This window comes from Hyperolius riggenbachi, chromosome 3 (assembly GCF_040937935.1).
Source record: "Hyperolius riggenbachi isolate aHypRig1 chromosome 3, aHypRig1.pri, whole genome shotgun sequence".
NCBI lineage: Eukaryota > Metazoa > Chordata > Amphibia > Anura > Hyperoliidae > Hyperolius > Hyperolius riggenbachi.
The window spans coordinates 292,362,246-292,375,632 of record NC_090648.1 but is presented as its reverse complement, the minus strand read 5'-3'; the positions used below and the strand labels follow the sequence as shown (position 1 = coordinate 292,375,632).

At 41.9% G+C, this 13,387-nt stretch overlaps 1 protein-coding gene across 2 annotated transcripts in view; it reads left to right on the top strand.

The window, feature by feature from the left end:
* The window catches only part of ZNF277 (zinc finger protein 277), a 111,941-nt gene that overhangs the window by 17,232 nt on the left and 81,322 nt on the right, over positions 1-13,387 (top strand). For both annotated transcript variants that reach the window (XM_068276506.1, XM_068276505.1), the window contains exon 2: positions 7,580-7,781. In XM_068276506.1, the coding sequence (XP_068132607.1) occupies positions 7,580-7,781 (202 nt within the window). The remainder of the gene's footprint in view (positions 1-7,579; positions 7,782-13,387) is intronic.

Genomic DNA, 13,387 nt, shown 5'->3' with positions numbered 1-13,387 from the left:
ATATATGTGTGTAAATATGCACGAATGGGTTCTCGGTTTGAACTGGTGAATGAGGAGGGAGGAGCTCCTTTATGGGCTCACACTTCATTTACATTTTTAATTTCAGGTGTTTCCAGTGTAACCGGAGACATGCAATGTCTTAGCAGCAGCCGTCCTGGAGGACTCGCCGAAACACGGCTACAGGTAAGCAGCTGGGGCTATTCTTTATAAAGATATTCCCTGAAAAAGATTTATACAAAGATGCTGGCCAGCCTTACTGCTCGCTGCACACTTTTTTGGCAGTTGTACGGAGCAACTGCCATTCTGTAAGTGCTTTTAAAAATAAAAAAAACCCTAAGAACCCCCTATGAGAAGATAGGCTAGTCCAAAATCTGTCGGTAATGCCAGATTTCTACTACTTACTGTAAGTGACCGCATAGGAGAGAAGTAATTTATGGCTCATTTTACTCTGAAAGAAACATACTACTTTTTTGTATATGTTAACATGTATTTTAAATGTTAGGATTTTCATGACAGAGGTCCTTTAACTATTTGACATTCCTGGATGTGAAACTCCCGTCCAGGAAGCCATGTGCGCTCCTGCGCGTCCACGCGGCCGATCGCGCGCGTGCACGCGTGCTCCCGGCCGGCGGTTTGTTAGCCAGTGAATCAGTGAATCGGGCAACGGTGCCCGATCACTGATTCCTCTCCCCCGCAGAAAAAGCGACAGCTTCTCTCGGAAGCTACGCTTTTTCTGCTTCCTATGTCGCTCTAAGCGTACGTGGTACGCTTAGAGTGACGTCACTGTAAACAACTCATGGCTGCCATCTTGTGGCCAAAAAGTAAACTACATCTAAATGTTAAATAAAAATAAAAATACACATATATTTACAAAAAAAAATACAATTTTAATCCCACCCTCCCAAAAATACCCACATAAAATGTTTAATTAAAAAAAACAAAAAACATTACAATAAAAAAAAAAAAAACCACAAATATTTACCTAAGGGTCTAAACTTTTTAAATATCTATGTAAAGATGAAATATTTCTTTTTTTTTTTTTTATTATTACAAGCTTGTAAATAGTGATGAATGCAAAACGGAAAAAATGCACTTTTATTTCCAAATAAAATATTGTCGCCATACATTGTAATAGGGACATAATTTAAATGGTGTAATAAACGGGACAAATGGGCATATACAATACGTGGGTTTTAATTATGGAGGCATGTATTATTTTAAAACTATAATTGCCGAAAAGTAAGAAATAATGATTTGTTTCCGTTTTCTTCTTATTCTTCCTTTTAAAATGCATTTACAGTAAAGTGGCTCTTAGTAAAATGTACCCCCCAAAGAAAGCCTAATTGGTAGCGGAAAAAACAAGATATAGATCAGTTCATTGTGATAAGTAGTAATAAAGTTATAGGCTAATGAATGGGAGGTGAACATTGTTCGGATGCATGAAGCGAAAAACGACTGATTGCGAACTGGTTAAGTGCACTTTAAGCAATGCAAATTGCATGGCTATCCTGTTGAGCCTCTGTCTCTAATACTCTAATGCTGGGTACGCATGGTGCGTTCCCGCACTCGATGTGCCGCTCGATTTCCAGCCGCTCGAGCATTTCCGAGCGCATTTCGATGATTGTTGGGTCGATTCACATGTAAAGTATGCCAAATCGACCTAACGATCCATCGAAACGCGAATCGGACATGTCGAAAATATTAGTCGACGGGAATCGAGCGAGTGTATCCAGCATTAGCCATAGACCCTGAACAAGCATACAGATTAGGTCCTCTTACCAGATTAGCACCATGCTTTGCTTCCGGTGTTTGATTCAGATACTACTGATGTCTGAAGATCTTCAGGACAGCCAGGCAACTGGTACTGTTTAAAGGGAAATAGGTATGACAGCCACCATATCGACAGTGAAGTAGAAAGGTCTTAAGACAATAGGGCCTTTTCTCGACTCTCTTTTTCACTATGCAGTATACCTAGGTAGTGGTTGCAATTTTTTCCCACCTAATCAAAGATGATTTCTAAAACATCCAGTCCAGATTTGATACAGGATTTATGTTCCCCACTGTTCATCAGACCCTCTAGAATAAGCATACAAATCAGGAAGCCCTAATTCCTTCTCTGCATAGGTGTTCTTTTCAGTGATTTAGAAGCTATCATAGCCACATGCTGTTACAGCTAGAACTCTATGTTGCTGGGGGAGCCAGAAATGACGCCTCAATTTTTTTGTCATGACTGATACTTGTGTAAAGAGTTTCTTTATAAAGCACTCTACGTAAAACATTTTCAATTTTCTGTATCTTTGGTGCTGGTTACTATATCTCTCCATGGCAACCTTTCTTAATGCTAACAAAACTACATAAACCAGAATACAAACCCTGAAGATAATGTTTATAAATAGCTCAGGAAGATTGCCTACATTACTTGTTGCTATGCACAATGCCATTTTTAGTCTCAGTAACCCTTCTTTGCAATGCGTCACTAAGGTAGAATACAGGCAACCGCTAATATGAAAGCCTATATGTGAACAATCGTTATCTGTTCATTTATCTCAGGGAGGTTTTAGTAAAGTGACACCTACTCTAGGTGACAAGGATCATATGTGAGCAGTATTTTTATTTTTGCATCCTTACTTTCCTGTTCATTTAATGCATTATTCATACAGGTCAGTGCGGGTATTATTGTCTCATGTTAATGCTCAGCTCAGGTGCAGACGTACCTGAATGCTCTTTGGCCTGATGTATGCTGCCACCTCCCACCATAACACCTTCAACACCACTGCCCACTCATCATTTTGCTTGCATTTGGTACTGTTGTTTGCCTGAGGGTTGAAACTGCAATGAAGATTCAGTGCAGGATTCTGGAAAACTGCTGACTGAACATTGCCCAAAAAAATGCATGTTTAGAAGGTCTTCACCACCTCTGGAACAGTACCTGCAATAGGCTTTAACCATTTAGGAACTGTGATGCTGAACAAAAAAACGTATTGCTCATGTAAATTATACCGTAATGTCCCATAGAGTACTGGTGTACTTTATCCCTAGTACTAAAGCATCTCTCTAAAGGAAGACAGCTAGTGTTAGCTAAATCTCGCAAAGACATAGTAAACAAAAGAGCAAACAAAGTGTGGAAAGGCTTGGTACAATCTTTGCAGTACTACTGCTTGCACTTTAGCCCCCTCTACACCATGCAATTCCACGTGCGATCGATCAAATTCGATTGGATCGATTAAATCCAACATGTCCGATTGAGATTCGATCGGTAATGTGGTCGATTTTGCATTAACTATGCAAAATTCGACCAAACTAGAGATCGAATCCCGAATGGACATGCCGGATTTAATCGATCCAATCGAATTTGATCGATTACACGTGGAATTGCATGGTGTAGAGGGGGCTTAAAGGATTATATTTTAAGATTTGCACAACTGATTCCCACTGCTAGACCAGTGACATCCTCTTTTCATGTTTGTACTCCCATGTCTCCCATTATCCCTGAAAATGACATTAGTTTTATCAAAGTTGTTTTTAGATTTAGTACTGTTCTATTAATCAGGAAAATAAGAAGTAAGACATGGAAATTTGTATATGCTTCAAACTCTACCTTGACTTCTTCACTGCTGCAGAAAACATTAATGCTTTAGAAGACAATTTATTTAGAGGCTTGCAAAAGCTCCAGGCCAATTTATTTTTAGCACATTTTTTTTATTTCTTACTAGCTGATGACCCAGTGTTGCCTCGGTATGTATTTGGCTGGTGTTGGCTCCACCCACTTTTACTAACCCTAACACACAAACCCTTATTTACCAAGTTTGTGAGCTTTGGGGTTTATAGCATCAATAATTTTTATATTCCCATAGCAAATCAGATTGGCTGTTTGGCTGCGCCCCTCTCCAGCATTTGAACCCCAGTCACCCAATGACCAACTGTAGCAGGTTTGAGGCATCTGCTATTGACAGTGTAAAAATGGCAGCAATTGAAATATTCCCCTTGAAAATCAACAGGTGAATTTTAATTGGCTATTATAGGCTCCACCCACTTCCCTGAATATTAATCTCAGTCACCTAGTGACCATCTGGGCAAAGTTTGAGAATCCTACCATTAACAGTGTAAGAATGGCTGCAGTTTATATTTTCCCCTGGGATAAAATGTAGTTGGCTCCGCCCACTTTTTGTAACCTGGACACACGGTCACTCAATGACCAAGTTTGTGAGATTTCAGGTTCCTGGCATCAAAAATGTGCGAATGAAGCTGTTTATTCACCAAGCAAATCTGATTGGCAGTTTGTGGCCCCACCCCTTTAGTGAATTTGGACCCCAGTCACCCAATAACTGACTGTAGCAAGAATGAAGCCTCTGCCATTAACAGTGTAAGATGGCAGCAGTTTAAATATTCCCCTTGAAAATCAATAGGTGAATTTTGATTGGCTTTTGTAGGCTCCACCCACTTTCCTGAATCTTAGTCTCATTCACCCAGTGACCAAGTGTGAAAAGTTTGAAAACGCTGCCATTAAAGTGGACCAGGACTCAGAACATCCTCTCTGCTCTAAAAGATACACAACAGCATAATAACCTTTAAACTAAAAACATTTCTTTGTTACAGCTGATACAAATCCTAAAATAAATCTGCACTGTGTTATAAACTGTTATAAATCACCTTTTTGCTTCGGCACCAGCAACTCATCAGCAAGAGTTGCAAACACGACTCATCACAGCAAGCAGGAGATAGACTTTCTCAGGCTTCTACAAAGTTTGATGGAGTTTATTAAGTACACAACTATACAGATATAGTTCCTCATATCTTAGCAAAGCAAAGTTCCATGTTGCGTTACAGCGGCGTGATTACCTTCCTAGTGACTGTAATCAGGTCCTCCTTATGTAGATACTACGTTACATCTAGACTAAGGGTCAACACACACCATACAATCTTGGTTGTTCAATCTTACCACTTTCATGTAGTATAAGAGCTTATCCAATCAATCTTTCAAGGTATTTTCAATCTGTTGGCCCTTATACTACATAGATTTGGTAAATCTGTACAACCAAGATTGTATGGTGTGTGTTGAGCTTAACTATGTACAGCATACATTCTATCAGATTACATAAAGAAAGGGAAATAATTAGGTGTTCCAGTCATCATATAGAGAGCAGGAAAGTAGGAATCAGAGTGAGCTCTGTCAGCCCTCTGGCCCTTTAATACCGACTAGGAAAGAGTTAAATGTGACCTCATCTTAGCCATTCCCCAGACCCGGCTATTGGCTTCGACCCCTCGTGGTGTTATAATACACACCTACTCGATTAATATTTAATGATGCCTTTTGCTTACATACAGGAATGTTGTATTTTGTAAACATGGCCTATGTTGATTGATCTCGTAGTCCAATTGTCTGGGGCATTGTAGGCCTGTGGCCTTCCTTCAGGAACATGTTCTCAGTATTTGCTTGTTATTCACTTGTTTCAAGCAAACACTGAGATGCTTCTGCCTACATCACAAGAAACTCTGATTTAAAGGTATATTCTGCGAACAAGCCTTTTACATAAACTCAGTCCAAATAACTGAGGCCTACTTAAATTATAACACACTGTTTCTACTTCCTGATTCATGGAAGCAGACATATTGTTAACAGCCCGTGCTTTCAAATGGGCTTAGCTGCTATCTCTGCCATAGGCAGTCATGTGACACGGGGGAGAGATAAGATTACAATTTGTGATAAGACACAAATGAGGGGATTAAAGTGAACCGAGCATCATTTTTAACACCCAGGGCAGCTCTATAGCAAATTAAAAATGCATTCTAAAAATGTGGTTTATTATTAAAAAACCTTCATTTTACCTCATCTTTTACATTTAAGGATTAAAATAGGCACCTCTTCCATCGTGAAAGGACTTCCGGTTGCAGAGCAACAGATGATGAAAGGCAGATAAGAAATCACCTCATTAGACTTAATTATACACAAACAAACCCTGAGTCTTCCCCATTGTACTTCAAAACAAAAACATTAGCTGCACTTGAAGAATTTCACACCTAGCCTGGATAATGGCAGTGGAAAAGTAGCAGGGCTTTGAACTTCTAAAACATGGCAGCCCTTTCAGCTATTTGAAGCCAGGAGCTGCTTAGATCCCTTTAAACAGGCTAAACTCTCTAAATACATACAGGGTGCATTTCTCTGTTTTCCTTCTGTCCTGTGCAAGAGTTCAGGTCCACTTGAAGCAGTGTAAGAATGGCTGCAATTTACATTTCCCATTTAAAATTAATGTCTGAAATTTGATTGGCTGTTTAATGCTCCACCCACTGTTCCTGGATTTGTAACCTCAGTCACCAAGTGACCAACTGTGCCAAGTGTGGGGACTCTGGCTTGGTTACTGCGAGAATGGCAGCCTTTTACATTTTCTGAATTGACCTGAATGGGTGAAATCGGATTTGCTGTTCGTAGCTCTGCCCATGTGTGCAGGGGGATGCAAGACCCCAAGAACATATCATCCCAGGTAAGGGATCAGTATATCAAGTTTCAATCAAATCGGTCAAGGCGTTTTTGAGACACACACACACACACACACACACACACACACACACACACACACACACACACACACACACACACACACACACACACACACACACACACACACACACACACACACACACACACACACACACACACACACACACACACACACACACACACACACACACACACACACACACACACACACACACGTTACTAATTAGTACTGCTGTCATGTGTATGTATGGCCACTTGTCACTAGGGGGCAGTGTGAAACAATGACAGAGCACTTCTGATTTCAGTTTCCATATCCTTTGCTAGCAGAGAGACCTAAAAGCATTCCAAGAATTTACTGCACAATAAGTTCTGCTGGCTGAGGTCAAAGGCAGTGCACTTATCTCTAACAAGATAATTCCTTTGAAACTGCAAATGAGTTGAAAGGCAAACCAGGACTTAAACCTACAAAACCAAACATGGCATTTTCAAGCAATAGTTCATATTTTCCTGATTACAAAAAAAAAAAGTTTAAAAAAAAAAAAAAAAGAAATTGAGGGAACACATATTATTCATTCTTTTTGAAGTACTAGCTTCAGCTTTTAACATCTTGGTTTCTTTGTGTCATTTTATCTTAAAATAAATTCAAGAAATGATGGCTGGACAGTGTAGAAGAGGTTTGGAATGAATTATTTGCAGCAGAGCAGGGACACATGTTCCAGAGGTGCTCTGGTATCTATCCGTAGAGCATGAATGCTCAAAGGGCCTGCAAATCCATGCTTGTAAAACGCTCTGTGGAGGAGGATGGCTAATCCGGTGTACACATTACAGGAAATCAGTTGTTTAAAACATCCTTTCTGCTCATGAAAGTGTTTCCGACATTTACTGTTAAAACAGTCATGAACAACTGTGTAACCCATCAGAGTATGCTAGGATGGAAATATATTCATAAAGCTATATTTCTATTTGTGAAACTTGTAATGGACACAGCAATGTTTGATATATTTTCCCTAAATATCTGTAAGTTTCCAAGATGTGATGCATTATTGAATTTCTCAAAATGTTCAATTTTAAATATAATTGCAGATGTTTCTGACTGCATCCTGGAGCCTCTGTCATTGCCAGAAAGTCCAGGTCGTGAGCCTGTGCCAGTGCAAGATCTGTCTTTGCCATGTATGTTCTGTGCACAGATCTACAGGGAAGCAGAGAAAGACACACTTCTCAAGCACATGATTATTCAACATAAGCTTGTTGTTGCCGATGTAAAGTTAATAGCCAATTTTAGAAGGTAAAATATTAGTTTATAGCAGTATTATGTATTATACAATATCCTCTTTGTACGCACACACACTCACACACATTTATGCTTTGGTTCTTTTTTGCAATTTAATTACTTGGTTTTCCAACCTTTTTTCCAGATCGTGTCCAGAAGCTCTTTGACAAATCTTGCCTTGAGTTCTTCTAAACATATCGTGTGTCCGTGTTTGCATTTGAAGTGCTTTGCAGCTTCCATTAAATTTTAGTTAGTTACTGTGCGCAAACTCTGTTCAGACATCAGTAAAATGCCTTTTCAAATGCAAATTGGATCTTTTTGTAGCACAATGTAATATTTTTGTTTGTTTTTTTTATTGTTTTTTTTTTTTTTTTTAATTTACAAATCTGCCCAGCACAAAACCATACAGTTGGCAGGTGTACATGCCATACAGTATCATATTATGATCATTTTCAAAATTGTGTATATTTGCTGGGGCGTTCAGAAAATGAACACTGCTCTAAAGATTCATCTGGTCAGATGAAATAATTTTTAGCTACAAAAGAAATGCCTTCAAATCTCATCCCTAGGTTTTAAAGCATTAGTGAAAAGTTCTGCTGTTACCATGGTGAATCTGCAAATTACAGACACTCTAGAAAACTAGTATCGTTACCAGTGGCAGAACAAAGCTTCGTTATTCAAGGGCTGTTTTGCATTTAGCAGCAAAAATGTTCTCATTTGTTGGGGGGAAAAAAGTACAAATGTTAGGGAAGTGATGCCTCTGAAAATCCTGAAATGTCCTTTTCCCCTTTTTGCTGCGAAATAAAACCGTGTTTAGAAAAATTCTACATTAAAGCCCTACTTCAGCCTCCCATTTTTTTTTATTGCTTACAATACATTTGTAATGAATAGTAATATAATTCTAATTCCCTATAAACTAAATAAGCCTTGCCCACAGCTTCTCCAGTGCCTTGGCACTTTGAGACAGATGTAGCAAGGGCTTATGGGAGCTCAGTCTGGGCAGGAGGAAAAGGAGGCGTTACTAGGCAGAGATTTCAGAGGCAGAGGGGAGGAGAGGGGAGTTTTTACAGGCTGAGGAAGGGGGCTTCATGTCAGCTTGCCTGTGTGTAATGTGACAAACTGAACATGGCCACTCTCATTGTATCACAGGAAGAAATAATCATATACTGTTGAAGCTGTTTGTAGCTACATTTGCTGTGTAAACTATCTAAAATTTAGATAAGATATATAGACAAGTTAGGCCCAGTGCACACCAAAAACCTCTAGCAGATCTACAAAACGCTAGAGGTTTTTGAAGCCGATTTTTAGAGCGATTCTAGGCATGTTTAGAGAGATTTTCTAAACATGCCTAGTGTTTTTTGGAGCGTTTTTGTTTAGCAGATTTCATATATTACAGTAAAGTTGTTACTGAACAGCTTCTGTAACAAAAACGTCTGGAAAAACTGCTCTGATCTAGCGTTTTTCAGAGCAGTTTGAGCTTTTCCTATACTTTACATTGAGGCAGAAACGCATCTGCAAACCGCAAAAATGCTGCAGGAGCCACGTTTGCGGTTGGCTAAAAACCTCAAACCGCTGGTGTGCACCATCCTATTGAGATACATTAGCCAAGCGTTTTCACAAGCAGCAGCGGTTTTGAAAACGCTTGGTGTGCACTAGCCCTTACTTGTTATAGTTAGTTTTTCATCTCGGATCCATTTTAATGCTGGCAATACACGGTTCATTTCTGCCATGCGTTTTTGCTCTCTATTGTTTTTGCTGCTCGATTTCGCTCTCGATCCTGATCTTCCTCTCGTTTCTCTTTTTCCATTCACTTCTATCAGAAATGAGCGGCAACACCAGGGGCATTTCTAGGGAACTTGGAGATCGGGGGCACCTGTGGGCACCAGGTGGGGAGGTATATGCGGCGCGCGCAGCGTCAAAAATTGGGCGTAGCCATGAGGTGAGTGGGTGTGGCCATATGTACATGAACTTAGCAGCGGTGTAAGCTACAGATAACGGGCCTGCCCATCGAAATATTGGATGGAGCCCCCTGTCCTTTATTTAGATAATTTACAATCAGTATAGGCATAGATCAAAGATGTATACGCACATACAATTTTGATTGGTCAATCACTGACCCCCAATTTTACCACCCCCATGCAGTAAGTGGGCCAACAGACATTGAATTTTATGAACAGAGCTAAAATTGGCTTATAAAAATTGTTTGTGTGTACCAGGCTTTACAGCTAATACTGTACATACTGAAAGTAGCAGGGATCAGCATACAATATAGCTGGTTTACAATCAGTAAAGGCACAGAGTAACACCTTACACTGTACACACTGGAGGTAAATCAGCACACAGTGCAGGCACTAGAGAACAGCGTATACTGTACATACTGTAGGCAGCAGAATTCAGCACACTGCAGCTAGCGTGCTGAAAATATGAGGATCACGTTGTGCGGCGTGCTTATCGCACCGCACCGAAAAATGGGTGGGCCATGGACCAGAATATAGGTGTGGTAACGGGTGAAGACAAATTTACATGAACCTAGCAATAGTGGGACATTAGATTATGACAGTGGTGGCGAACCTTTTGGAGGCCGAGTGCCCAAACTGCAACCCAAAAGTCACTTATCTATCGCAAAGTGGCAACAGCAATTTAAACTAAATACTGTACAAATGTTTTAACTCATACATGAACATTATGGAAAATCCAAGTTGAAAATAAACTGTAAGATAAACAATTTCATCCATCCTACTCCTGAAAAATGTATTCAATTTTTTAGAACCTCCCAGTTTCATTTTCTGTTTTAAAAAGCTAAAAAAGTAGGTTTAATGCTATTGTCTCATATAAGGATTTAGCTTTTCCCATAGTCTCGCAGTTAGCAATCATGTGACCCCCAACAAGACAAATTCAGCAATCATGAGGCCTCCAACAAATCATGAGGCCCCCAACAAGACAAATTCAGCAATCATGAGGCCCCCAACAAGACAAATTCAGCAATCTTGAGGCCCCCAACAAGACAAATTCAGCAGTCATGAGGCACATAAATAGACAGCATTTCACATAAATAGGCAGAATGCCCCCTTAATATGGTAGCCCCCCAAGTTAGGTAGTGAGTGACAGGGACCCCCAGGTTAGCTAGTGAGTGACAGGCACCTCAAGTTAGGTAGTGAGTGGCAGGGACCCTGATAGTGAGTGACAGGGAGCCCCTTTAGGTAGTGAGTGAGTGCCAGGGAGCCCCTTTAGGCAGTGAGTGAGTGCCAGGGAGCCCCTTTAGGCAGTGAGTGAGTGCCAGGGAGCCCCTTTAGGCAGTGAGTGCCAGCCAGGGAGCCCCTTTAGGTAGTGAGTGAGTGCCAGGGAGCCCCTTTAGGTAGTGAGTGAGTGCCAGGGAGCCCCTTTAGGTAGTGAGTGAGTGACAGGGAGGCCCCCCCCCTCTAGCCGCCGCTGCCGCTCCCCCCTCACCTGGCAGTGTAGTCAGACCTCAGGATCAGCGGCGACCCGACCAGTAGTACGAGCGGGCGCCGTTTTCTAATCCCTGCAAGAAACACAGTTCTCTTGATAAGGATGTTAAATTGCCAACCCGAGTGCTAATGCCTCTGGATTGGTAAGAGAGAGTTGTAAATATGACACAGAAGTAACAGTGCAGTCAGGATCACAGCAGATGCAAGTGCTTCTATCTACCTACTCAGGACATGGCTTTCTCAGATGGTGGACCATTTCTCCAATTTTAAGAAATTTGTTGCAGTGGATATCCAGGAGAAGAAAGTAATCAGAATTTCAGACAATGCTAGTTGTCCATGTTAAGGGGGATACCAGCAAGGTGTCAGACATTCTGAAATTGCACTCTGGGGCCAGAATGGGGATTCAATCAGGTTTTTAGTCTCTTTATTATAAGATGGGGAACAGTAAAAGTGGCAGAAGTAGACCTTTTTATATAATTGGCTATGGCAGGTTTTTCTTTTTTTTTCTTTTTTGTAGCCTCTCCAAGTTTCTGGCAAACTTATTTAAAATACACTTTCTGCTTTCAGGTTCAGGACCAGAGTGTCCAGTCTGTTGACATTTTCCATGGAGTTTTTGTTTCAGCTCGTCCAGTACCGCCGGAGCCTGCCGCTCAGGCCCTGCTGGGCCGATTTGGCTCAAATAAAAAGCAGCACACGCAGCCGGCACTTTGCCAGCCGCGTGTGCTACCTGATCGCTGCTGCAGTGCGGCGATCCGCCGCATGCAGCGGCGAAAGAGGGTCCCCCCAGCCGCCTGAGCCCAGCGTAGCCGGAACAAAAAGTTCCGGCCAGCGCTAAGGGCTGGATCGGAGGCGGCTGACGTCAGGACGTCGGCTGACGTCCATGACGTCACTCCGCTCGTCGCCATGGCGACGAGGTAAGCGAAACACAGAAGGCCGCTCATTGCGGCCTTCCGTGTTACTTCTGGCCGCCGGAGGCGATCAGAACGCCTCCGGAGCGCCCTCTAGTGGGCTTTATAAAAAAAAAAAAACACTCCCGCAGCCTCCCTGGCGATCTTAATAGAACGCCAGGCAGGTTAAGGAGTCTGTCAAAAAAGTTGCAGACTTTCTCAGCTTACTTAAGCTGAATACTCCCCACAGCGATGTAGGAAGATGGATCCAGCGATATCCCTTCACAATGAATGAGACTTCAAGCGATTGCGATACTTTGTGCGATCTTAAAGATCAAATCCACCGTGACGGACTTTAACTTTTGGAGTTGTAATAGAAATTAAATTAGGTGTTCTGACACATTGCAGCAAGATGTGTAAAACTAAAAGTAGACCTTTTTGCCTCACCACAAAATGTCCAAAGGTATATATTCTACTCTCAATACCGCAGGCATAGAATCTCTGCTGCTCCCATGGCCTCTTTGACTACTTTCTCCATTCCCTCATTTGTAGTTAAATACCAAGAGTTATGAAGGAAGATTGAAGAAGGTGCAAATGTGATTTTGGAAGTTATTTTGTAACTTGAGGGCAGGGCTCCCAGCCTTTCATAGCTTATCTCTGCAATATCCATTACCAGTCAGAAAGTGGCAGTTGTCTGCCTTCTGTTCTGGTGCTCTGCCTCTAATACTGTAAAGGTGGCCATACACTTAAAGGGGTTCTGTGGGGGAACCTGAGGATAAAAACCGCCACTTACCTGGGGCTTCTATCTACCCCATGTAGCAGTAATGTCCCACGCCGTCATCCTCCGATCCGCCGTTCTCCGCCGCAGGTCTAGTGCGCCACTCCGTCCAACTGCGGCTCCGCGGCTGTGGCAGCAGCCTGCTTGCTCCCGCCCGCAACATCAGAAGCTTACGGCGCAGTACAAGAAAACTTCGTACTGCGCAGAAAGCTTCCGAGGACGTGAATGGCAGCGCACCTTATTCGGCTATGCCAGGCTAATAATGCCCGGTGCCGGCGGCGGGGAACAGCGGATCAGAGAAGGACGGCGTGGGACATTACTGCTACATGGGGCAGATAGAAGCCCCAGGTAAGTGGCGGTTTTTATCCTCAGGTTCCCCCACAGAACCACTTTAAGGGGCCCATACACTGATCAGAAATCGATTCTATCAAATTCCCCATTCGATCGATTTGATCTATCTGACAGGATGGACGATCTAGGTTGATCTGCAACTGGCCCATAAAGTTGCAT